The sequence below is a fragment of the Callorhinchus milii genome, unplaced genomic scaffold (assembly GCF_018977255.1).
Source record: "Callorhinchus milii isolate IMCB2004 unplaced genomic scaffold, IMCB_Cmil_1.0 Scaffold15, whole genome shotgun sequence".
Lineage (NCBI taxonomy): Eukaryota > Metazoa > Chordata > Chondrichthyes > Chimaeriformes > Callorhinchidae > Callorhinchus > Callorhinchus milii.
In genome coordinates, this window is record NW_024704756.1 from 10760993 (window position 1) to 10787308 (window position 26316).

Genomic DNA, 26316 nt, shown 5'->3' on the forward strand with positions numbered 1-26316 from the left:
ATTTCAGCCCAATTCTGGAGGAGTGCTGCATTGTCAGAGGTGAAATATTAAAATGAGGCCCCACCTTCCTGTTCAGGTTAACCACAAAGATATCATGATACTATTTGGAAAGAGGGGATTTTTCCTGGTATCCTGGCTAACAATCCACCATATACCAGATAAAATTGGCCATTCACTTCAAGGCAGTTTGTAGAACATAACTTTGTGCAAATTGGTTGCTGGGATAAGCTACAAATAGTCACTCCCTATACAGTAAATCCTATGTAGCATTTTGAGATATTTCAATGATATATCAAATGCAAAGATTATTATCAACATTATTATCAGTATTGTTCTATACAATTTCCTGCAGACAAACACGTCATTTATAAATTACAAGCAAACTTGGTAGATATTACATCTATCAAGTATAATGGCTATTTTTAACAATAATCACTGGGGCGACAATAAAAGGGATAAAGTCTATACATATTTACATTACATTTAGCCATCAGGATAATGGTATAATGACGATACTTGATTACTAATAAGCAAAAGTGACGTACAGTATAACATTTCATCCAAGTACAGGATCATTTTGAGGTAAATAAAGAATTGTACTAGTATTCTATAACCTTAGATTCCAAACCTGTTAGTGCAATTAATGTTCGTTCGTATTGAAATCAATAAAACTTGAAGCCGCTAATGATAATGAACGTAATTTATCAATTCATTAGTTTTATTTAATGTAGCCAGTCATTGACTCATAAGCAAAGGTTATTTTGAGATGTTGGCGGTGTAATTTACAGGTGTGTCTTACCTGAGCTAACAATAAATGACTAGGAAATTGATAAGGGTAACATTCGACTGGATCACGAGGATCGGGTTGTCACGGCAAATCTATGCAGCTTCACTAAACTTTTATAATGCAGGTGGTGAGCAGCTTTTTCCAGTGTCTGTAAATCTCATTCAGTGGAATGTAATCAATTCAGGCAGTGGAAAGGCACTGAGATTCACTGCAGTGAATCCCTTTGAGAAATTCAACATGTTCTTTCACAGATGGCTAAGACAATCTGAGTAATGTACAGGACTGTAAGAGCAGTTTGTTGATATTTTAACTTTTATCCTTAATCAGAACAGCTTTAACTGCTGCTGACAGGTGAGTGAGTTGTTCAAAAGTATTTTTGCTAATACTTGACATAGTTTTTTGTGAGTAAATGTAAGTATTCCTTGTTGTAATTAAGACAAGGAACACCATTGATATTGCTCCTATTTTAAGTATTATGTTTTATGGAAGGGAGTCCATACAAAGTCCAATGATAATGTCTTACTGTCTTTTAAAATCAGATCCCACCTACCTTTGCAAAATGGTGTCCTGTACACCGTTGAGAATGTATAAGCAGCATTGGAAATCTCAGTGGCTCCTGAACCTTGGTGTATTTATCTTACTCCAAATTCTTCAAGCAGGTAAAACTTTTCTGATTCTTTGACCTTTGCATAAATGACATGTTACAGTGTATTTTTAGGCAATAAAGCAGTTTAGAAAATGAACATTCTGATTAGCATGAAAAGCAAAGGTGACAGAGCCACAATACTGTCATAAAACTGCACGAGAGGACAACCTTTAAAACTTTATTTCTCGTCCTGGTTTCCTTCTTTTCCTGCTACCAATTCTCTCCTCTTTCTGATTCCACTTTGTTCATGGCCAGGACAAGTGAACAGTCTAGTTCGCAGTCCACAAATGTTGCCATTCCTTACAACAACAACAACAACAAGATTCCATTTATAGAGCGCCTTTCACGTCGGGAGGACGTCCCAAGGCGCTGGACAGTTGGGTCAGGACCCGAGCAGGGGGGATATGGTCAGGGTGAGGGGAGGGAAGGGAGGGAGCGAGGAGGGGGTAGAGAGTCGAGAGGGGAGCTGAAGGCACGGTCAAAGAGAAAGGTCTTGAGACCGGCCTTGAAGGAGGAAAGGGAGGAGGCAAGGCGAAGGCACTGGGGGATAGAGTTCCAGAGCCTAGGGGCTGAGAGGCTGAAGGCTAATTAATTAATCCTTAGTTAAATTACTTGATAAATATTGCCTCCCCCAATCAGCTACTTATCATAGAATCATAGAATCGTACAGCACAAAAAGAGGCCATTTGGCCCATCGAGTTTGTGCCGGCTCTTTGAATAGAGCAATGTAATGTCAATCCCACTCCCCAGCCCTTTCCCCATTAACCCTGCAGACCCGTCCTCCTCAAATACCCGTCCACCGCGTTTTTAGAAGTAGTTATCGAATCGGCCTCAACCACCCTTTCAGGCAATGCATTCCAGATTCGAACAACTCGTCGCGTGGAAAAATGTCTTCTCACCTCCCCTCTGCTTCTTTTAGAGACTATTTTGAATTTGTGACCTCGAGTCACCGACACACTCACCAGTGGAAACAGTTTTTCCCTTTCTAACCTATCAAATCCCCTCATGATTTTGAAAACCTCTATTAGGTCTCCTCGTAACCCTCTCTGCTCCAATGACAATAATCCCAGCCTCTCTAGCCTTTCCTCATAATCAAGGTCCCTCATTCCTGGTACCATCCTCATAAATCTCCTCTGCACCCTTTCCAACGCCTTAACATCCTTCCTATAATGTGGTGCCCAGACTTGGGTGCAGTATTCTAACTGAGGCCTAACCAGTGTTTTGTATAGGTTAATCATAACCTCCTGACTCTTGTACTCTATGCCCCTATTTATAAAGCCTAGTATCCCATTTGCCCTTTTTACAGTTTTATCTACCTGTCCTGCCACCTTCAAGGATTCATTTACCTGCACCCTCAGGTCTCTCTGTTCTTTTACCGCCCCTTAAGATTGTATTACCAGCCTATATTGCCTCCCATCATTCTTTTTACCAAAATGCATTACTTCGCATTTCTCCACATTGAAATTCATCTGCCATGTGTCTGCCCATTTTACCATTCTGTCTATGTCTTCCTGCAGTTGGCTACTATCCTTCTCACTGTTTACCACCCTACCTAACTTTGTCTCATCCGCAAACTTGGAAATGGTACTTGCTATACCCAAGTCCAGATCATTTATGTATATTAAGAAGAGCAGTGGTCCTAATACCGATCCCTGGGGGACGCCACTGTACATTTCCCTCCAGTCAGAAAAGCAGCCGTTCACCACAACTCTCTGTTTTCTGTCTCCCAGCCAGTTCTAGATCCATGCTGCCACTGTCCCTTTTATACCATGGGCTTCTATCTTTCTTACAAGTCTTTCATGTGGCACTTTGTCAAATGCCTTTTGAAAGTCCATATAAACTACTTCAACTACACTTCCCCTCACTCCTGTGGATGAGAACGATAAAACTCTTCGAGCTCACATGCCAATGTTAGTTCTGATTTAGGATCAGGGTCCTTATGAGAACCCTGATGATATTTTAGTCTTACATCTTATTGTGTCTGTAGATCTTCAATATCATATTTAAAGAAATTATTACATTATCGATATATTTTAGGTAATGCAAATAATCATTTTGATTCCCTTTCATTGCAGACACTACATCTATGAAAGGACAAAAAGCTAAATTTGATGTACCTTCAAAGTATGGAACACTCCACGATGGTATCAATATACCTATGTTAGATGAGCTTACTGTATGTGTTAATATTCATAAGACAACGCAAATCAGAAAGTGGATAGCATTTACATACTACATCTCACAGTCAGAAGATAAACAAGAACTAGGAATCGGAGGAGAAGATGACAAGCTTATTATATGGCTTTCTGGAATAAAATATTGGACTGGCATCACAGTGCAACCAAATGAGTGGCACATAGTGTGTTTAACGTGGAGCAAATCTTCTAGCCAGGTATTTGTGTACCTAAATGGCACGTCGATATTCAATTTAAAAATATCACTTGGCAAAGTTAAACCCAATGGAAATTTAGTGCTGGGGCAGTACCAGCAGCAACAGCAAGGTTCAGATATTGAATTTGATAAAACCTGGGCCTTTTTAGGAGATTTATATTATTTTAGACTGTGGAATTTTGTGGTAAAATCATCTGAACTCTCCATGTCGAAATGTACTGATGGAAATGTTGTCAACTGGCAGACAGATCATTGGACTTTCACAAGCAAAACTCTGGTAGATGATTCCACCCTGCCATGTGGTAAGTCAGGTCTGAAACTTACCTTGGATGAAGAGCATTGCTGTAGTCAGTCTTATGATGTGAAAGGCACTATACAAATGTAATTTGTTGTTTGTTGGTGTTGTTCAACTGCTCCAAGTGCTCCAAGACCCCATCCCCCATGAAGGGCGCTACATAAATCCAAGTTGTTGTTATCATCTGGAACATTTTTCTGCATTGACATTATTTGCACTACACACCTTTCAAGATAATCTAGCTTTCATTTTTGGCACCTATTGTCATGTTAGAAGCATCATGTATAATAGTGTTTTTTTCCCTGTAGCTTCATCAGTTCCAGTGACCACTCAGACCCCTTTCAGTTCTGCGGGTAAGTATAAAGGTTTCAGTATTATAATAAAATCATGTACATAGTCATTGAAAAGTGTAAATCCCTAAAAGTATGTATCATAATACAAATCCTTTCATAATTGTTGCTGCTTAATTCTGTGTAACAATCCTTTTTTTTATTATAGGTTTTATAGATAGTCAGGAAGGCAATGAAAGGGGAAACCTCAACAAACTATATAAAATTGTAAATGTTATAATTGTAAGATAAACCCAGAATAGCAATTCAAAGTAAGCCAAAAGGATGTCAAGTCGAATATAACCTAGGAAAAACTTTACTCAAAGAGTTATAAATGTTTGGACTATCTACTAATGTAAGTAATTAAAGCAAATATATTGGTTTCAAAATTAAATTAAACGGTCTTTCCTCAACTCTGAATTTCCCATGTTCAAAAATGCCATCTTTATAATATGACCAGAGTACATGAATATGAAATAGAATACAAATTAAATTTTTAGCCTCCTTTAAAGTGAAACCAAGGGGAAAATATTTTACAGTTTAACGCATCAGTTTATATTAGAGAAAGGTAACAAAGTAAGAAAAGAGTAAGAAAATTGGCTTATGTTGCAAGTAGTCATATTTCATATATTACATATTGCTGCAAAGAAATGTGATTTATCGTTCTTCTAGAAAGTATTACACTTTCAGCAAGACAAGTACACACCTTTTGATTTAATCATACCTACAGGAACTTCAAATGGAATAACATCTGTTGTTTCACATTCCGTTTCAACATCACAAATGACTTCTCCTCCAAACCCACCAACTTCCAGTACAACTGAAAAAACGACAACTTCTTCAAGTCTCCTCACGTCTACAACCACTTCAAAATCAATTCCTCCCACTATGGTCACTGGGCCATCATTGACCAACTCTCCGGGGACGTCACCCGTATTAGGTATTTGGCATTGATCACGTGCATGGATTATTATTGTAGGTGTTTACATATTTAAGAAACGTTNAAAAAAACAGGTTAATTTCCATTGTTATTTTATAATTTTAAATGTCTTTATCTCCAAACAATTGTTAGCAGCAGAGGCAAGTAGCTATACTTGAATGTCAAAGGACTTTGCTCAAAAAAAAACTTTGCCCCTGGTTATCACTAGCATATCCAGGTCCCATGCAATAATGCATAACAATCAGAAATCTGATACAAACAGTTAATGTTTTTTTAATCATGCATAATACCAATGCCACCCATTATAACAAAACACTGCAATACAGTGAAGAGCACAGAAATGCAACAAAGTGATTAAATCTAGAATTTGATAACATAACTATTATTGGAAGAAATATTTACCTTAGTTGTTTCCTCCCAAAATTTAAGTACAAATAAATAACTCTGCTTATTTTATCTTATGAACTTACCATATACATGAACCAATTTAAAGGTAAATCATATCAAGTTTCATAATCGTGTCAATGTGAAAATTATTATCAGATGATAATTAGGGAACCGTTTATCTAATCACCATAAAATGCATTTAATTATCTTATTAACTTGGTTCTGAAACGCCACGTATTTTATATCACAATTGTGTTTATTAATCCTTAGTTAAATTACTTGATAAATATTGCCTCCCCCAATCAGCTACTTATCATAGAATCATAGAATCGTACAGCACAAAAAGAGGCCATTTGGCCCATCGAGTTTGTGCCGGCACTTTGAATAGAGCAATGTAATGTCAATCCCACTCCCCAGCCCTTTCCCCATTAACCCTGCAGACCCGTCCTCCTCAAATACCCGTCCACCGCGTTTTTAGAAGTAGTTATCGAATCGGCCTCAACCACCCTTTCAGGCAATGCATTCCAGATTCGAACAACTCGTCGCGTGGAAAAATGTCTTCTCACCTCCCCTCTGCTTCTTTTAGAGACTATTTTGAATTTGTGACCTCGAGTCACCGACACACTCACCAGTGGAAACAGTTTTTCCCTTTCTAACCTATCAAATCCCCTCATGATTTTGAAAACCTCTATTAGGTCTCCTCGTAACCCTCTCTGCTCCAATGACAATAATCCCAGCCTCTCTAGCCTTTCCTCATAATCAAGGTCCCTCATTCCTGGTACCATCCTCATAAATCTCCTCTGCACCCTTTCCAACGCCTTAACATCCTTCCTATAATGTGGTGCCCAGACTTGGGTGCAGTATTCTAACTGAGGCCTAACCAGTGTTTTGTATAGGTTAATCATAACCTCCTGACTCTTGTACTCTATGCCCCTATTTATAAAGCCTAGTATCCCATTTGCCCTTTTTACAGTTTTATCTACCTGTCCTGCCACCTTCAAGGATTCATTTACCTGCACCCTCAGGTCTCTCTGTTCTTTTACCCCCCTTAAGATTGTATTGCCAGCCTATATTGCCTCCCATCATTCTTTTTACCAAAATGCATTACTTCGCATTTCTCCACATTGAAATTCATCTGCCATGTGTCTGCCCATTTTACCATTCTGTCTATGTCTTCCTGCAGTTGGCTACTATCCTTCTCACTGTTTACCACCCTACCTAACTTTGTCTCATCCGCAAACTTGGAAATGGTACTTGCTATACCCAAGTCCAGATCATTTATGTATATTAAGAAGAGCAGTGGTCCTAATACCGATCCCTGGGGGACGCCACTGTACATTTCCCTCCAGTCAGAAAAGCAGCCGTTCACCACAACTCTCTGTTTTCTGTCTCCCAGCCAGTTCTAGATCCATGCTGCCACTGTCCCTTTTATACCATGGGCTTCTATCTTTCTTACAAGTCTTTCATGTGGCACTTTGTCAAATGCCTTTTGAAAGTCCATATAAACTACATCAACTACACTTCCCCTCACTCCTGTGGATGAGAACGATAAAACTCTTTGAGCTCACATGTCAATGTTAGCTCTGATTTAGGATCAGGGTTGTTATGAGAACCCTGATGATATTTTAGTCTTACATCTTATTGCGTCTGTAGATCTTCAATATCATATTTAAAGAAATTATTACATTATCGATATATTTTAGGCAATGCAAATAATCATTTTGATTGCAGACACTACATCTATGAAAGGACAAAAAGCTAAATTTGATGTACCTTCAAAGTATGGAACACTCCACGATGGTATCAATATACCTATGTTAGATGAGCTTACTGTATGTGTTAATATTCATAAGACAACGCAAATCAGAAAGTGGATAGCATTTACATACTACATCTCACAGTCAGAAGATAAACAAGAACTAGGAATCGGAGGAGAAGATGACAAGCTTATTATATGGCTTTCTGGAATAAAATATTGGACTGGCATCACAGTGCAACCAAATGAGTGGCACATAGTGTGTTTAACGTGGAGCAAATCTTCTAGCCAGGTATTTGTGTACCTAAATGGCACGTCGATATTCAATTTTAAAATATCACTTGGCAAAGTTAAACCCAATGGAAATTTAGTGCTGGGGCAGTACCAGCAGCAACAGCAAGGTTCAGATATTGAATTTGATAAAACCTGGGCCTTTTTAGGAGATTTATATTATTTTAGACTGTGGAATTTTGTGGTAAAATCATCTGAACTCTCCATGTCGAAATGTACTGATGGAAATGTTGTCAACTGGCAGACAGATCATTGGACTTTCACAAGCAAAACTCTGGTAGATGATTCCACCCTGCCATGTGGTAAGTCAGGTCTGAAACTTACCTTGGATGAAGAGCATTGCTGTAGTCAGTCTTATGATGTGAAAGGCACTATACAAATGTAATTTGTTGTTTGTTGGTGTTGTTCAACTGCTCCAAGTGCTCCAAGACCCCATCCCCCATGAAGGGCGCTACATAAATCCAAGTTGTTGTTATCATCTGGAACATTTTTCTGCATTGACATTATTTGCACTACACACCTTTCAAGATAATCTAGCTTTCATTTTTGGCACCTATTGTCATGTTAGAAGCATCATGTATAATAGTGTTTTTTTCCCTGTAGCTTCATCAGTTCCAGTGACCACTCAGACCCCTTTCAGTTCTGCGGGTAAGTATAAAGGTTTCAGTATTATAATAAAATCATGTACATAGTCATTGAAAAGTGTAAATCCCTAAAAGTATGTATCATAATACAAATCCTTTCATAATTGTTGCTGCTTAATTCTGTGTAACAATCCTTTTTTTTATTATAGGTTTTATAGATAGTCAGGAAGGCAATGAAAGGGGAAACCTCAACAAACTATATAAAATTGTAAATGTTATAATTGTAAGATAAACCCAGAATAGCAATTCAAAGTAAGCCAAAAGGATGTCAAGTCGAATGTAACCTAGGAAAAACCATACTCAAAGAGTTATAAATGTTTGGACTATCTACTAATGTAAGTAATTAAAGCAAATATATTGGTTTCAAAATTAAATTAAACGGTCTTTCCTCAACTCTGAATTTCCCATGTTCAAAAATGCCATCTTTATAATATGACCAGAGTACATGAATATGAAATAGAATACAAATTAAATTTTTAGCCTCCTTTAAAGTGAAACCAAGGGGAAAATATTTTACAGTTTAACGCATCAGTTTATATTAGAGAAAGGTAACAAAGTAAGAAAAGAGTAAGAAAATTGGCTTATGTTGCAAGTAGTCATATTTCATATATTACATATTGCTGCAAAGAAATGTGATTTATCGTTCTTCTAGAAAGTATTACACTTTCAGCAAGACAAGTACACACCTTTTGATTTAATCATACCTACAGGAACTTCAAATGGAATAACATCTGTTGTTTCACATTCCGTTTCAACATCACAAATGACTTCTCCTCCAAACCCACCAACTTCCAGTACAACTGAAAAAACGACAACTTCTTCAAGTCTCCTCACGTCTACAACCACTTCAAAATCAATTCCTCCCACTACGGTCACTGGGCCATCATTGACCAACTCTCCGGGGACGTCACCCGTATTAGGTATTTGGCATTGATCACGTGCATGGATTATTATTGTAGGTGTTTACATATTTAAGAAACGTTAAAAAAAAAGGTTAATTTCCATTGTTATTTTATAATTTTAAATGTCTTTATCTCCAAACAATTGTTAGCAGCAGAGGCAAGTAGCTATACTTGAATGTCAAAGGACTTTGCTCAAAAAAAAACTTTGCCCCTGGTTATCACTAGCACATCCAGGTCCCATGCAATAATGCATAACAATCAGAAATCTGATACAAACAGTTAATGTTTTTTTAATCATGCATAATACCAATGCCACCCATTATAACAAAACACTGCAATACAGTGAAGAGCACAGAAATGCAACAAAGTGATTAAATCTAGAATTTGATAACATAACTATTATTGGAAGAAATATTTACCTTAGTTGTTTCCTCCCAAAATTTAAGTACAAATAAATAACTCTGCTTATTTTATCTTATGAACCTACCATATACGTGAACCAATTTAAAGGTAAATCATATCAAGTTTCATAATCGTGTCAATGTGAAAATTATTATCAGATGATAATTAGGGAACCGTTTATCTAATCACCATAAAATGCATTTAATTATCCTATTAACTTGGTTCTGAAATGCCACATATTTTATATCACAATGTGTTTATTTTGACAGGGTGTATACTAATTTCACTTTGTATTACAGTCCATTTATTCAAAACGACAATGGTCATTCAAGTGAAGAGTGTTGGTGGTGGATCATTCTCTTTTCAAGAAGTTCTGAATCTTACAACAAATTGGGTAACAGATACATTACACAATTCCCTTTTAGCTTAATCCATGCAGAAATGCCAACAAAGTATAAAATATGGTAACTATTATTCCTGGCCCATTAAGATTTAAGAAAAAATGTCTTGTTGAATATCACCATTTATATATGAAAACCCTTTCGTACATGATTTGATCTTAGAATGCATGAGTTATGCGCTCACATACCTAGAAACACATTTCAGGAAGTAACACAATAGTCCCAGCAGCTCTTGGAACAGAGTGACTCCAGGTACAGAAGAAAATCCAGCTGTTATGTTGGAATCTGTGAAATAGTCAACGTATTTCAAGCTTTCTGCAAAATACAGTTTAAAAGTGAAATTATTCTTTAAAAAAGGTTTGAAGATGTATTTGGAGGTTCTCACATTGTTAGTGACACCGTAATCCCCAAACCTGCTCTCGTGTGATAGAAATACTCAATTAATGGGTTTTGATTCTGTAACAAAGAGTTTCAAAGAGTTATATTAGAACATACAAAACCATTCAGAAAAAGATTGCTCCAAATCTAATACTTTGTTAACTGCATTAATGTTTGCTGCCGTACATTTCCTCCTATATAGCTCAAGAAAATCAATACAAATATTGTATTGCTGGATCTGAAACTGATGAACATTGCGCAAAGGTATGTGCATATCACAATAACAACAAATTACACTTGTATAGCACCCTTCACATTGGAAAGATAGTGGGAACATAACCTTAGCTTGAATGACAAAAAAAAATGTTGAATATACAAGTTTGTTTCCTCCCTGAAGGAACTTTGGGGATGGAATAACCACAAGCTAAAAGAAGAGTAAAAATTCACATTCATTTTAATCAAGCTGAAGTATTGCAAGAGTTGCGCATTTTAATTGGTTCATATTAGATTATTTTTTGTTTNAAAAAAATGTTGAGCTTGTAGCACTACAGCGAAATTGACAAGGTGAATTTGCACAAACGCTTAATAATATATACATACAATTACCCTTTCAGACAAAATACGGGCACTGGAATCATTATAAATGCTGACAAAGTAAGTCTTGTACATTAAATGAGTACTTTATTGGAAGATATTATATTAATCTACATAAAACACACTGATTAAAATAAAATATTTGCAAAATTATATTTATAGATTCAAAGGAATTCAGCTTTTGACAGGTAAGAACTAAACTCCTTGAATAGGACTCATTTTGTTTGAATGGCTTTACCACTTAAATTTCAGGAACATACATGTTCAATTATAACAGCGCTGTCACTGTTTTTAATTCTAGTGAATACAGTTGTATAACTGCATTGGAAGTAACTTCAGCTGAGGAAGAATCACAAATAAAACAAGAGATAAAGGACACATTGACAAATGAAAGTTATACAGATTCTACATTAACCATGTCAGTAGATGCTCTCAATATATGTGTTATTCGACTAGGTAATGTATTATCGGAGGATATTACTTTTATTTCAAAATGATTAACAATTAACTGATTTTAAAATTCATAACAAAATTATATGAAATAAAAGATTACAGTGTTTACTAATCTGCAACTATCAAATGCATTTCATAATACTATAGATTCAGTGTGATATCACATCAAATCATTTGTCAGCTGACACATTATTTGCTCCATCTTTTCCATTTTTTCTCTTTTCACCTACAAACACATTTCAGCTCTGTCATGTTGAAATTATTACTCTATTTGAAATCATTGCTCTATTTGAAATTACTGCTAAAAATAATTTGTTACATATTATATTTGACAGATCATTTTTGGTCGAATCATAGTGAGTCTAAAGGATTTTTAGCAAGGCATCTTGATTTACTGCATAGAAGTCCTTCAACTAAGAAGCACATTTATTAAATTAAGCTTAAATCATTTTAATCAATTACATTTGTATTCCTTTTCATCATCACCATCAAGTTCCTCTCTACCTAGATATGTGATCAAGAGCTTTTGATTTTAAATGAAATTTGCTTAATACTAAAATCTTAACTTTTTGAGAATCAGTAATTTAATAAAGAAAATATGTTCAGAAATGAGCTACAATAATATTCGCATCTACTCACCCAATCAGTTCCAGGTCTTTGTCCAGAAGAATTCATATCAACAGTTAAAGGAAACTACACATGGCCTTCGACTGAGCCTTTGAAGATAGTCAGATTAAGCTGTGTTATACCCACAAATTACATGGCAAAGAGGAAATGGTAGGTATATATGATTACACAGTCCCCAAACGATTAGGAGACCATTTGGAAGTAGAATTGATGGCTACCATTGATGTATATACTCCAGTAACTGATATTGATTTCCTTTCAAAAATATCTTCTCAACGTGGTCTCCGCACCAGGACTCAACTGTGATTCACTTCTGAATCATATTGCACAATCCAAATTATACTACACTATTTGTGGTGAATGGTTTTAAAATATCCAGTATACATTTTACTGTCTAAGTGTCTATCCATCCGGACCTGCTCGATTTTCTTTCTTGTATTACAGTAATCTGAATTATGTAACCAATTTGTCAGAATGGGCAGATCATGACTTGGATGAATGCAAGACAATACCAGGTTGCATCCTTGATCTGGAAAATGTCACTATCAATTCCAGTAAGTCCATTGGAATTTGTTTTTCTTTAACTGCAAGAATTATTTTCAAGTATTAATATATAGCACTCTAGACCTCTAAATATGGGATAACAGCATAAGTGGAAAATTTACTTATTATTAAAAAACATAAAAAGTCTTATTTAAGACTTTATTTAAAACTAGTTCATTTAACAAAGTATGTCTTTTGAGGAATGTAACCAGAATAATAATGATTAGGCATAAGTAGCAGAAATCAAAAAGAAGTGCACATTCATGTCATCTGACATGTTCTGACTACAAACTATGTCTACAATGTTTTAATTTCTATTTGCTAGAATAATTAATAGGAATACAGAAGATGTATGGATTGTATATTTTGGATCCAATGAGAAAACTGGAGAATCTGGCACATAAATTTGGAGAGTGGTGGCGGGAACAAGTTTGGGGCGCAAATTTTTCAAGAGCATACGTGTATTGTTGAATATTTTACATCATCCTCGTATATCCATTGAAAAGTATTCATGTCCTATATATTCTAAACCTACCCCACTTTGCTAAATATATTTTCAGATTTATAATATTGCCAATATGTGAAGATACTTTCTCACATATTCATTTTAACACCTGACTAATACCTAGTGCGTTACCTGTTTTTTTAATACTTTTCATTAATGTTTTCACATTTTAAAATACACAATTAATCCACTTTGCAGTATTTTCTGTGAAGCACTTTGAAATGCCTCAATGAAGTGATAAGGCGCTATATGAAATGCAAGGATTTTTATTATTATTATCTGAAGTCATCTTTTTCTTCGCAATGTTTAAACAGCAAATGCAGATGAATATGCAATTCAAATGCTTGCTCTCACCAATAATACATCCGATTGGTCAAAGGAAGAGATCTATATCATTGTTTCAAAAACATCTGATGTCGTGGAGTTTGGAGAGCTTTCTCCTACGCTGACAGATAACGTGATAGGAATTGTTGACAACCTGTTGAACAAAGCAAATGATCTCTATGACGTCTCTTCAGAGTAAGTCTGTTTTATTTACAGAACTTTGAAACTAATCTATGTCTCCTTTAATATTTCTGCTAATATAAAGTTGATAGTAAAAAAAATGAAAGACACTCCTAGAGATATTTTAGAACAAAACAATCGACTTAAATCTAGAACTTAGTCCTTTTTGCAATCTGTGCAACACTAAAGCATTAGCATGTATTGTGTGACTTTGATTTGTGTTGTATTCTATATTGGTTTCATACGATAAATAATTGAGGCACTTTTAAGTTGTGTCTCATTTCTGCATCACTCTGCCATGCGGAAAATAACAGTGAACAGTATAAATGATTATTTATTTCACAATGGTGTTCATGTATTACTAATACAACTGCAGTATATTCAGGTTGCAGAAAGAAATATACCATAAGATTTGAAGATATGCCTTTGAATTTAGTTATTCTTTCAGTGTGATTTTTTGCAGGGAACTGAAAATCAGTTCATTTGCAATCTATAGTGAGCTGTGTAAATTAATTTTATTTTAGCTGAATATTATAACATTTAGCATATTCATTTTAGACTTGTTATTGATAACCCATTAAGCAACCATCAGATTACATCTTAAAATAAATTTGATTTCAGGATGTTAAGCACCATAAACATTTTAGGAGACAAATTCGATTTTCCGGATTTTCAGATAGACTTTGTTAAAGGGGTCTTTAGCACGACTATGGTCAATGCCAATTCCAGTCATTTCAATGGAATGATATTTAGCATTGATTCATACTGCGAAGATTTCACTCCTATGGTAAGAACTTTATTGAAAAAATATTCTTAGATTAAATTATGTTCCATTGATTTTGTATGTTCAATTACTGAGCAATTCTATCAATTCCTATATAAATGTTAAAAGTGTGTTAAACATTCAAACAATTTTCATAGTATTAATCTGATTACAAGATAAATACCTGGATAAATTGTTACTATGAACCTGAGAAAAAATCAATGTACAGTATTTATGATAATCTGTAAATTTTATGAAATGATCATAACCAATATTTCTAACTATAACATATTTCTGCTGGTGAACTTACTTGTAAAACTTGGCAAATAAGTAGTTGCATCAAGTTCTTTTATTCTGTCGCTATAAGTATTCCTATTCAATGTTTTTGTTGTAACATAGCAAGTTCCAAATTATAGGTGTGTTTGTTTCTTTCAAATGTCCAGTGTAATTTGGGATGATTAACAATTCTGTGATATAGTAGAGGAGCAGGTAGGACATATATCTACAGAATCTATTTCATGTTGACTCTCATAGAACCAGCATGGTGCACAATAATTTTTTTCTGAATAGAAACAGAAATATATGGAGAATTAAAAGTTAGTTATGTATGTAACATATCCATTTTTCATTGCATATCAGATTTAAAATAAACATAATGATATTCTATAAAATTCATTTTCAAACTGTGGTTAACAGATCTATATGGACGAAATAATTATTGGCGAGCCTGACCTATTCATTGTGCTACCAACTTCATTGCAAAACAGTTTTCAAACAGAATCTGTATCCTCAACTTCCAGAATTCAATTCCAGTTTTATAGGAAGGCTTCACTCTTCCAGGTAAAATATCCATAGTAAATTTGTTAATACCCAAGTTTAGTTAATTGTTTAACTGTATTACTGCCTTGTTACATGTTGCCCAATGGTATCCTATACTGTCCCATCATCTGCAACCAGGAGAGTAAGATCATCTAGCCCTGGACTACAATGGTTGTGATCAATGTCAATCAATATTTGTATTGATTTTCTTAAGCTATATAGGAGGAAATGTACAGGAGAGACGGAGAGAGAATAGGAACAAAGAAAACCAATAAGAGCTCATGTAAAATGTTTATTTTTTTATGATAGTTTTCTTTTAATAACAAGGTGTGTTTTAGCTACTTGGAGCAAATGCAGTAATAAAGCTGAATCTACATAACGTATTTTATTTTGCAACCATAGGATCGAAGCCTCAATAACCAAAGACTCAATAGTTATGTGGTCGCCTCAAGTGTTGCTGGAACCGAAATCATAAATCTCAGTGACCCAGTGAAAATAAAACTACTACACTTGCATCCCATATCGGTAAAGTACTTCATTCAGATTCCTTTTTTATTGCTTCTGAAACAGACCCTTAAGAATAAAAACACTCCACATTCAATCACTATTTTTATTGTTTACAAAATAATCCAAATCGAACAAAAAATGTTTTACCTTTTCAGGATTCGGATTCTTTAATAAGGAAATCTCTTAGAATTGATTGCACATTCGACTCCAAGGTCAAAGAAATAGAAGCAAAACCTAAAAGTATTTTTCTCAACAGATTACAGAATCAGTGACATGCGTGTTCTGGGATTATGAACAGAATAGTAAGTAGATTATTTTTCACAAGACATTCGTGAATTTCAGCCCCTAAGATTTAAAAAAAATTCTACATGATTTCTCGGCAAAAACAAATCATTCTTCATGTTTCCAATACCTGTTCTGATCTCTCAGACATTTTCCCCGACTTTTATCAACTGAATACGTTATCTCAGTAGGGGAATGATTTGACACTAATGCCAATATTTTTGTATTTGGGTTTTCTCAAGTGTAGCTCTATAAATATTCTGCAGCTATTCTAAGGGAGGGCAGGGCTAGAGGGTAAAGTGAAGAGTCTCAAACAATGGAGAGAATACAAGAATTTATTCCCCACAGAAGAGTTAATGTGTGGAACAGTTGAGAACACTATTTGAGATTGGGGAACAGGTGCAGACAGAGATGAACAAATACTCTGCTGTACACCAGAATTTCTCTACTGTTAGGGTGGAGAGGGTTGAAATATGATGTTGAAGGAGAAAAAGAATGGATGAATGTTCTTTTATTTTCACTTGAGCACATTTGACATTCAGATGTGGTAGGTTTACAATAGCCATTTGAGGGAATAGGAGTGAAAGGAAGAATAGCCGTTTCTTGTTCCCTTGTTAATAAGTATCTTAAACTGCTTGGATAAAGCACAATTTATGTAGATATATGTTGAATATAAATCTTGGCATGCAACACGCAGAACTATGCTATCTATAAAAGTGCCTTCATTACAGATTGAAACATCTTTCTTCTTTAACAGATGGTGTTGGTGCATGGAACTCAACCGGCTGTGGAGTAATATACACTGATGTAAATTACACGATCTGTGGCTGTAACCACCTCACTCACTTCGGAATCTTATTGGTAAGAATCGCATAACATCAGGTGCAAATGTTGGCATCCAATAAAGTAACTAAAGCTGATAGCCATTATTTGTGAAGCGCTTTGAGATGCTTCAACATGATAGGGAGCTATAAAAAAAAACTTTTTTTCTTTGCCCAATTTCTGATACACTTCAAAATCTCCCTTCCTCTTGTTCTATGCCAATCTCCTGTGTGGCAATGTGACTACAGCCACGCTGACTCATTGTTCCATGTTTCTCCAGGTGCTTCAGGGTGCCATTTCATATGTTACTTGCTGCAGATGGAAACTCCCTGTCCTATAGTTCTCATGGTTTTCTTCATGCCGCTTTTCAGAAGTTGAGATGACCTTCACCCTTCTCCATTCTCCAGGCACCAATCCAATTTTCAATGATTTTCTAAAAATAGTAGTTATCGTGTATCTGATTTTATTAGGCATTTCCTTAGTGTGCAGGTAATCTGGGACAAGTGGTACATTGTGCTGTATTTGTTCTCAATCTGCCCATCTTATTTGTAAATTCTATCATTCTCAACATTGTTTTTACTGTCCTGGAAATTCTACTTGTGAATTAGACTGTATTGGAAATACAGACTGTATATGAACCATAGACTGCATTGGAAATGCAGTCTATGGTTTCCTCTGTGCAATGAAATCGCCTTTTGTCTGATTTGTCTGACACAATTGTCTGATTTTTTACTTGAAGAGAGTTTTCACTCGTTCCTACTTTCCTTTTGTTCCTTTTTCCTTTTGCACACTATAAATTTTACTTGAAAACTAATTTTTTTTGTTTTTCAGGGCATCTCTGGGACCCGAATTGATCCTCTTAACACAAAACTGCTCTCATTCATAACTTACATCGGATGTGGTGCCTCATCGATCTTCTTGGGGATTGTTTTATTGACTTACCTGATTTTTGAGTAAGTAGTCATATATTATGAATTAATGTGAGATTTCCTACTTTTATTGGGACATTAATGTTACTAAAAGTTTTCATCTTTATGAATATATTAATACAAAATATGAATGTGCAAAATAGTAAATGTATATCATATATATCTGTATCAAAGACTCAGATTTCAAAAATGTATGCTTGATTGTTAATGCCAGTTCAACTGTCTGACTGATTATACTAACAGAACAATTCTTCTTGTTAGAGAACTTCGCAGAGATTATCCGTCTAAGATTCTGCTGAATCTTTGTACTGCTTTGCTCATGCTAAATATGGTCTTCCTGGTGGACTCCTGGATAGCATCCTATGACAGTTCTAGCCTTTGTATCTCAGTGGCTGTTTTCCTACATTATTTTCTGCTAACATCCTTTACTTGGATGGGAATAGAAGCGGTCCACATGTACTTTGCACTGGTCAAGGTCTTTAACATCTATGTTCGTCATTACATACTGAAGTATTGTATAATTGGATGGGGTGAGTTTCACATCATTTAAATATTCTCTAAACAATGAAATATTTGAAGTGTAGTATCTTGGGATACAATGGCCACTTCTTTCCTTTATTTAATTTGTTCTGTTCCATACAGGAGTACCAGCAATTGCTGTCGTTGTGGTGCTTTCTATCGACAAGGATTTTTATGGCAAGGAATATTATGGAATATCTACTGATCCAACTGATACGTTGTAAGTAGAAAGTCCATTATTCCACAGCATGCTAAATAGCAATGCCACAGCTTGAGCTAATCCTACAATTATCCTTCAATGTGGACTCTCCACATAAAGTGTACAGCTCATAATTAGATCCCATGGGTTTTTATTTATGCAGGCCTATAGAAGGCCAAAACCCATTACGTGATTGAGTTTGTAAGGGTTGATATGCTTTTCTTAAGAAACAGGTTGTGCAAGTCCACAAGCACTCATTCTGTTTCTATTAACTGAAATAATTTTCCTGCCAATTACAACCTCTTTAAACCATTCATTATATCGCAACACGTGCTACTGGTGCAACAATACATTGTTTTCTCCTAACATCAAAAAGTTTCATGTGGGAACCGTGGGATGCCAGTTTATCACATGCTGGTAGGGCAAATTCAGCACCTTACTGTGCTTTTTTTCCCCTGTATTTTAACACTACTTTGTCAGAAATGGAATAGATTAATGTGATTTTGTTAACTTGATTTCAGTTATAATATAATAACTACAAATTATTTCTTCAATCTTTTCCTAGCTGCTGGATCCAAGATATCACAGTTTTCTATACATCAGTGGTGACTTACTTCAGTATCATATTCCTTGTAAACCTAGTGATGTTCATTGTGGTCCTTAACCAGATTCACACTATGAAAGCTAAAATGCACAGCAGGAATAGACGGAATGTATTTCTTCACAATGTAAAGAGCACTGGCAGCCTGACAATCTTACTGGGATTAACATGGGGCTTTGCCTTTTTTGCATGGGGCCCCGTGAAGATCACTTTCATGTACCTGTTTACAATCTTCAACACATTGCAAGGTAATTTGAATACAGACTATAAATCGCTGTCATGAATTGCATATTCTGCATAGATATTTCTTTGAATTTCAAAGGTATTATATTATAGCAGGTACATTGTAACATCCAGTATTTTTGGATGCAAAGATTATGTATCAGGATGTGCTGTACTATTTAAATGCTGATGTTTAAAATCTTAGAATAATAGGCTATATACACCTTTTCTGTGTTATATGATTTCTGTTACAATCTCCTACTCACAATATCTTTGACCAATTGTGTTAATTGAAGGCAAAACAGGTTACTCTCTCTCTCTGTGAGAAAAGTCTATGCTATAGCTTTTTCAACCTTTGAATTGAAGAGTAATAGATTTATAGAACAACCGTAGAACCAAAACAATTATACACATTACTTAACTTCTATTTTGCCGAAATGGTATAGTTATCATTTCGGAGGTCTTTAGAATTACATCACTTATTTTGTTTAATCTTCACAGGCTTCTTCATATTTGTGTTTCATTGCCTGATGAAAGAAAATGTGCGCAAGCAGTGGAGAATGCATCTATGCTGCGGTAGATTTAAACTGAATGAAAACTCTGGTAGGAATAATTGCAGTCTATTATTTAAGAACTGTTCACTAACACAGGAATGTAAGGAATGCAAGCATTAGGAGTTCATCATATACCGTGAAAAGAAAGAATTATTTAAAAAATTGTGTGGTGTAGGAGGAGGTGGCTGTAAGCACGGTCGAAGAGGAAGGTTTTCAGGCGGGACATGAAAAAGGGGAGAGATGGGGCAAAGTGGAGGGATTGAGGAAGAGTGTTCCAGGGTTTCAGGGCGTAGTGGCTGAAAGGGTGACCTACAGTGATGGTGGTGAGGGTGCAAGGGACGAGCAGGAGCCGGTGCCAGTTGAGCGGAGAGGGGCCAGAGAATGAAGGGATTTGAACACGAGTGTGAGGATCTTGAAGTCTATCCAATCGATGATGGGGAGCCAGTGGAGCCTGGGCCAGAACTGGTGAGATGCGGGTACGGAGTTTGGTCCGGGTCAGTGTGTGGACGGCAGAGTTCTGAAGGAGCTGGATCTTTTGAATAGTGGAGCTGGGGAGACCAGAGAGAAGTGCGTTTGAGTAATCCAGGCGGGAGGTGACAAACACATGGCCAAGGATTTTGGCTGCATTTGGGGTAAGGTATGATAGGAGGCAAGCAGTGTGGTGTAGGTGGAAGAAGTCAGTCATGGTCAGGCACTGTATTGGGGGAGAAAGGACAACTGGATGTCGAACCGGATGCCTAAATCACGCATTGGTGTGAGGGAGAGTCCAGGGAGGTTGAGAAGGCCAGATCCGTAGGAGAGAAGACGTTGGCAGGAGCCAACGAGTATGGCTTCTGTCTTGACCACATTTAGCTGCAGGAAGTTTGCACATCCAGGCCCTGATGTCTGCCGGACAAGCTGATAGAACATCGGCGGACCTGGAGTTGGTACCGGAGGCAAAGTAGATTTGTGTGTCATCAGCATACACGTGGAAGTTTAGCTTGTGTCTGTGGATGACATTGCCCAGAGGGACCATATCAATAAGGAAAAGAAGAGGGCCAAGGATGGAGCCCTGGGGTACCTGGCAGGTGACCTGGTGGAGAAACAATTTGGCGAGGTGTAATGGAGGCAGTTGGTTAGTAGGACTCAAACCATGTGAGTGTAGTCCCACTGAGGTAGATGAGGGAGGAGAGGTGCTGGAGGAGGATGGCATGGTCGATTTTGTTGAACACGGCAGAGAGATCCAGGAGGATGAGGAGGCAGAGGGAGTCCTGGTCAAAGATAGAGAGGGCGTTGTTTGTGACTTTGACAACCGCTGTCTCTGTGCTGTGGGCAGCGTGAAACCAGACTGCAGGGGCCTAAGGAAGGAGTGGAGGGAGAGGTGTAACCGAAGTTGAGTGACCAGCAGCTGGGTGGGGAGAGGGTCGAGGCAGCAGGTGCTGAACTTCAACTGGGTGTTTGTGGTTGACAGGGAAGAGAGAGAAAGGACCGTAAGGAGAGGGAAGTGGCAGGAGCCGTGACGGAGGGGGAAGGCGGTGTGGATGGTCTGGGTGGGGTAGAAGTGGACATGGGGAGGGGAGGACGATGCAGCCAAGTGGATGTTCTCAATCTTTGAGGCAAAGAAGTCTAGGACCTCTTCGTACTTGACGTTTGATGTGAGGATAGAGGGGGCTTGAGGGGGTGCACGGAGCAGGTGATGGATGGTGGAAAACAGCGTCTTTGGGTCATTCAACTACACAGTATCTTTTAATCTGTCAAATAATTCTTCCATGATTGACAATCAGTGCTGGGTCAATAAATCCTCTAATGCCCATAGAATTACAGAATATATATAGAAATACATATAGAAATATGGAATAAAAAGCCTCGAAAACAGTCCAAGTTTTTTTAAAATCAGTTGAGAAAACATAATTTACCATGTAATGGCTGCCCTCTTCTTTATTGTTGCCTATTTATAGCATTAGCGTGTCAGCTTGGCTCAGTGGCAGCACTCTCATCTCTGAGTCAGAAGGTTGTGGGTTCAAATCCCACGTCAGGACTTTAACTCACATAGTTTAAGATGACACACCAATGCAGTGCTAGGGGGTGTTTTGCATTGTCGGAGGTACTGTATATCAGGTGAGACGTTAAACTGAAGTCTTGTCTGTTCAGGTGGACGTTAAAGATCCCATGGCACTGTTCAAAAAGAAGAGAGTTTCTCTCTGCTGCCCTTCCTGGCCAATAATCCCCCAAATAAAATTGACTATTCATACCCAGGCTGTTTGTGGGACATTGTTGTGCACAATTGTGTTGCCACTTTTGCCTACAATTATCCAGTCACTCCATTTCAAAGTAATTCCTGTGAAGCTCTTTGAGTTGTCCTTCCAATGTGATAAGGCGATACACCAAAGGTAAGGATTACTATTATTATTATTATTTTGATAGCCAGCTATGGATAGGTTCTAACTCAATGGAGAATAATCCTGCTCACAGTTCTCTCATTGTAGAGCCAATCCGACTGAATGTTTTGTAGTGCATTTAATGTAACATATGGTTTATTTATTTTCTTTGTATTTGTAGAGTGGAGCAGAACTGGAACAAATGCAAAACTGAGACATCTCGGGAAGAGTTCTTTAGCACATTCCAACCAATCCTCAAAGTCTAATTCTACCACCTCATCCTCCAATGTATCAAACTCTGAGTATATTCTGTAAGGCGCTTTGAGATGTCTGAAAGACGTGATAAGGCACTATATCAAATACGAGGATTATTATTATTATTATTATTATTATTAGTATTATTATTATCTGAAATACAGTAAAAAGTGACAACTTGTGGGCACTCGATTATTTTACTAAAATTGTTTTTTTAACCTATTAAAACACTGGCCAAGCTACATAATTGAATATCCTGCCTCCGCTCAACAACTCAAGATGGAGAACAATTCTTCATGCCGCAAGTGTAGTAATATTCTCAATCTGCACTAACATTGTGGAATTCTGGGTGTTGGCTGTCACAACAATTTAAGGCTGTAACCGACATTCTTCCACCTGCAAAATCAGCCTTAAAAATATTTGGAACAATGGTATTGAAACTGAGATTAAGGTCAAAGCTACTATCTCCCCTGCCTAGGGCTGTGCAGTTCACCACCACAGTTTTAAGAAACTTTAATTAGGGTTTCACCCACATTGTTCAAAATGTTTAAGACCGAATTTGCAGGTGGTAAATTGTTGGGTGGATTTAAACTATCATTAGCACAATCCAGGCCACCTGTTAACACACATTATGAAGTTCACTACGCTTTGTAGTGTGAGGAATATATCACCCATAGTGAAATACAAGCTTAATACTATTTCTAATCATATGAGCAATTTTTCTTCCTCACTATCACATATAGAAAAAATATTATTTTGTGGGTGAATTCCTTAGTTGCCACCAGTCTTTCTGTACTTTGGTTAATGCATAATCTCCAGTAAAAGTGACTGGGTATCAATCAGAACCCAGAACCCTTATCAATTTATCTTTCCCCAATTGTTTCATTACAACATTTCCCATTATAAACCATAACAGACAGATGCGTGTCCTTTTAGCAATTGGCATTTGATGAACCGCAATGTTCTGCTTATTTTTAACATAGATTATGGAAAAAAGGTGAAAAAAAGGAAGAAATATAATAATGGCAATTTCAAAACATATTTCTTTGCTGACTTTATAAATCGTTCCATTAATGGCCACCAGATGGCTTGTAGCATCTCCTTTCTCTATTGAATGCCAATTTAAAATTGCAGCATTGATAAAGTACTGGGGTTCTCTCCTCATTGGAAGGAGGAGGGTAGGAGCAACAAAGTGTCTAGTTTGTGTTTGGTAATAGAAATTTAAAAAACTGTTTCAAGAAAGTAAATGCACGGCTTTGGACAATTATACCAGGGATGTGTTATGAAACTATACAGTTTCAAAAGTTGTGCTACACACAAAAATCCTGTAAAGGTAATGCAGACGTTTATGACCACTCTGGATAAGATTATAGTAATGAAAGGCTTTCATTTTTATCTTTTATTTGGTCAGCCGGATGTCTAACACATACGGAAAACCATCACCATCACCAAAGAGTCTCCAACCCAACCTACTGAGAGCTCCGAGTCTGTTCGATATCTGTTCATCTGATAATGGAATGTGCACATTCACCACAGCGGGAAATTCCCTGCCTACCCAATCCTGGAGAATAAGTGCAACTTCACGACCCCAGTCCAAATTGGGTATTGCTGGAGTTTAACCAGATAAGACTGTGAAGCCTACCATTGTAGAACACTGAGAAGCTTCCCATTACTTGTCCAGCTAGGACCATTGTACCTATCAGAGCTTTGTCTTATGGAGTGATCAGGAGCCAAATGGGAGGAATGACTGGCATTCAAATTGTACCAATAAACTAGGCTGACCGGTTCATCATTAACAGCGCCCTGGAGCCCTGTGGACCTGCCTAACTCAGGTATTGGACTACCAAGACTGCTGAGGAGAATATACTCGTATCTTCCATTACAAGGCGTGTTACTTTGAAGTCAATTTAGCCTCAAAGAGACCCAACCATAGTCATCAGTTGGACGGACAGAAGATTAGGATCATGTACACAGAGAGTAAAGACAAATGCTTCTACTCTACACAAATCATTAAACTGGTGAAAGATTAACTGTATAGTAACTTTGTAATGTCTAAAAATTAAAACAAAAGCAAAGGGATCTTATTTTCTGACTACAGTAAAACTTGATTTCTAATGTTTTTGAATGATTTCCCAAATTATTTCGAGCAAAAGTCCTGCAATAGGATTGATGTAAAGATTATTTCTCTTCTAATATGAAAAGATTGCATCAGTAATAATCCACTACTATGGTGTTGTTGCAAAACGTTTGGTGAAATTGTAATAGAGATCAAAAATGTATACTGTGAATTATGATTCAGTTATGTATATTAAATACTTTTCTTGCTTGGCATTCTTGGTTGAGAACATACAGTATTTTTATTTTATCTGGGTCAAAGTAAGCATCAGTAATATCAATGTTCAAATTAATGCAAATTATAACTACAAACTACAAGTGTCAGAATGCACAAAGTTATGAAACACTGTGCTTATGAATTCTGGACATTATAAGACCTAGTAAGTATATTTCTAATTATATATTATCACATGCCATTATTCTCTGTTCCTCAACATTGTGATATTTACCCAAATTCTCTTGATTTAAACTTGAAAAGCAAGTTACTTTCTACGTGGTTATGTACCTCCAAATAGGATTGTTCAAGTTTCACTTCACACTTAGCAAACACACTCTCTGTGCTTAATTAACCCATCTTTTGCTCTATGGTTTCAGTCTGTTGGCGTGACAGGACATACTTGTTTAGCAGCTGTACTGGTTTGTTTCTTTTCCATTCGATCAATGATATAATCCCGAAGGTAGTTACATATTAATTAGTTTTGATTAGGTACCTTGAATTTACTGCCATTTAAGATAAGCAACATTATATATCATTTGTGGCCCATATATTATTTGCAACATTGGCGAAAGGGCAAAATTCCCCCCTGATTAATATAGAATAGGCAAGAATTCAATTCAAGGTTTTGAGTGATTGCAATATTCACTTCTGGTTGGAATTTATACTTGCATTCCAAAGCTGGGTGCATGAAATTCTCCTGTGTAGGACAACCAGCCTAGGGCAACCTGCAAAATCTGTCCAGTCTCTAAATAAAATATTCATTTTCATTGCCAGCAACATACTTCCCCAAGCAAACAAAATGGACTATACTGCTCATAAAATCTTGTGCAAAAAAGAATGGTTTCACCCACAAAAATGACTCAATGATGTGATATGCAAGGGTTATTATTATTATTATTATTACTGTAATTCTAGTAATATTGACCACAAAAACCTACAAATACAAATGAAGCCTCTACCGAGGGTTGGGCTATGAACATTTCGTATTTTTCCCTTTTGATTTAGTGAATGATGTCTGATTAAAATCAAAAGACTCAGCATTGTTATATACTACACAGTTTATGCAAACTCCGTGGAAGTTTCTCACGAAATCAATCTGAATTTGTGCCATATCTTAATCTCTAACCCAATTCAGTGTTGGAGAGAGATTGCGGTGGAGACATGGGAAGATGCTCTGCGGGTGTTGATGAGCAGATAATGTTCCTTCATAAGACTCAGATCCTCTTACAAAGTCATCCAAACAAAACCAAGTCACTCGTCACTCTACACTTAGGTTCCAGCAGGGAATCTACTCTGTACCAGCTTGCTTTTCATTACTGCTGTTCCTTCCTCACCAATGTGCTGAGTGCTTTACCCTACACCTTCTCAGGTATAGGGTAA

General features: G+C 36.7%; 1 protein-coding gene across 1 annotated transcript; it reads left to right on the forward strand.

Moving 5' to 3' along the window:
• Positions 1–867: 867 nt before the first annotated feature.
• adgrg4a (adhesion G protein-coupled receptor G4a) lies at positions 868–24551 on the forward strand. The gene is made up of 28 exons (XM_007892696.2): positions 868–914; positions 1327–1446; positions 3509–4126; positions 4428–4472; positions 5179–5388; positions 7507–8124; positions 8426–8470; positions 9177–9386; positions 10070–10164; positions 10752–10813; positions 11164–11203; positions 11306–11331; positions 11445–11599; positions 12244–12373; positions 12668–12777; positions 13586–13790; positions 14397–14562; positions 15235–15378; positions 15760–15882; positions 16121–16166; positions 16904–17007; positions 17800–17921; positions 18159–18427; positions 18540–18636; positions 19181–19464; positions 19940–20041; positions 22531–22660; positions 24016–24551. Exons 2-28 carry the CDS (start codon positions 1347–1349, stop codon positions 24221–24223), a joined length of 4464 nt encoding a protein of 1487 aa, XP_007890887.2. The 5' UTR covers positions 868–914; positions 1327–1346; the 3' UTR covers positions 24224–24551.
• The last annotated feature ends 1765 nt before the right edge of the window (positions 24552–26316 follow it).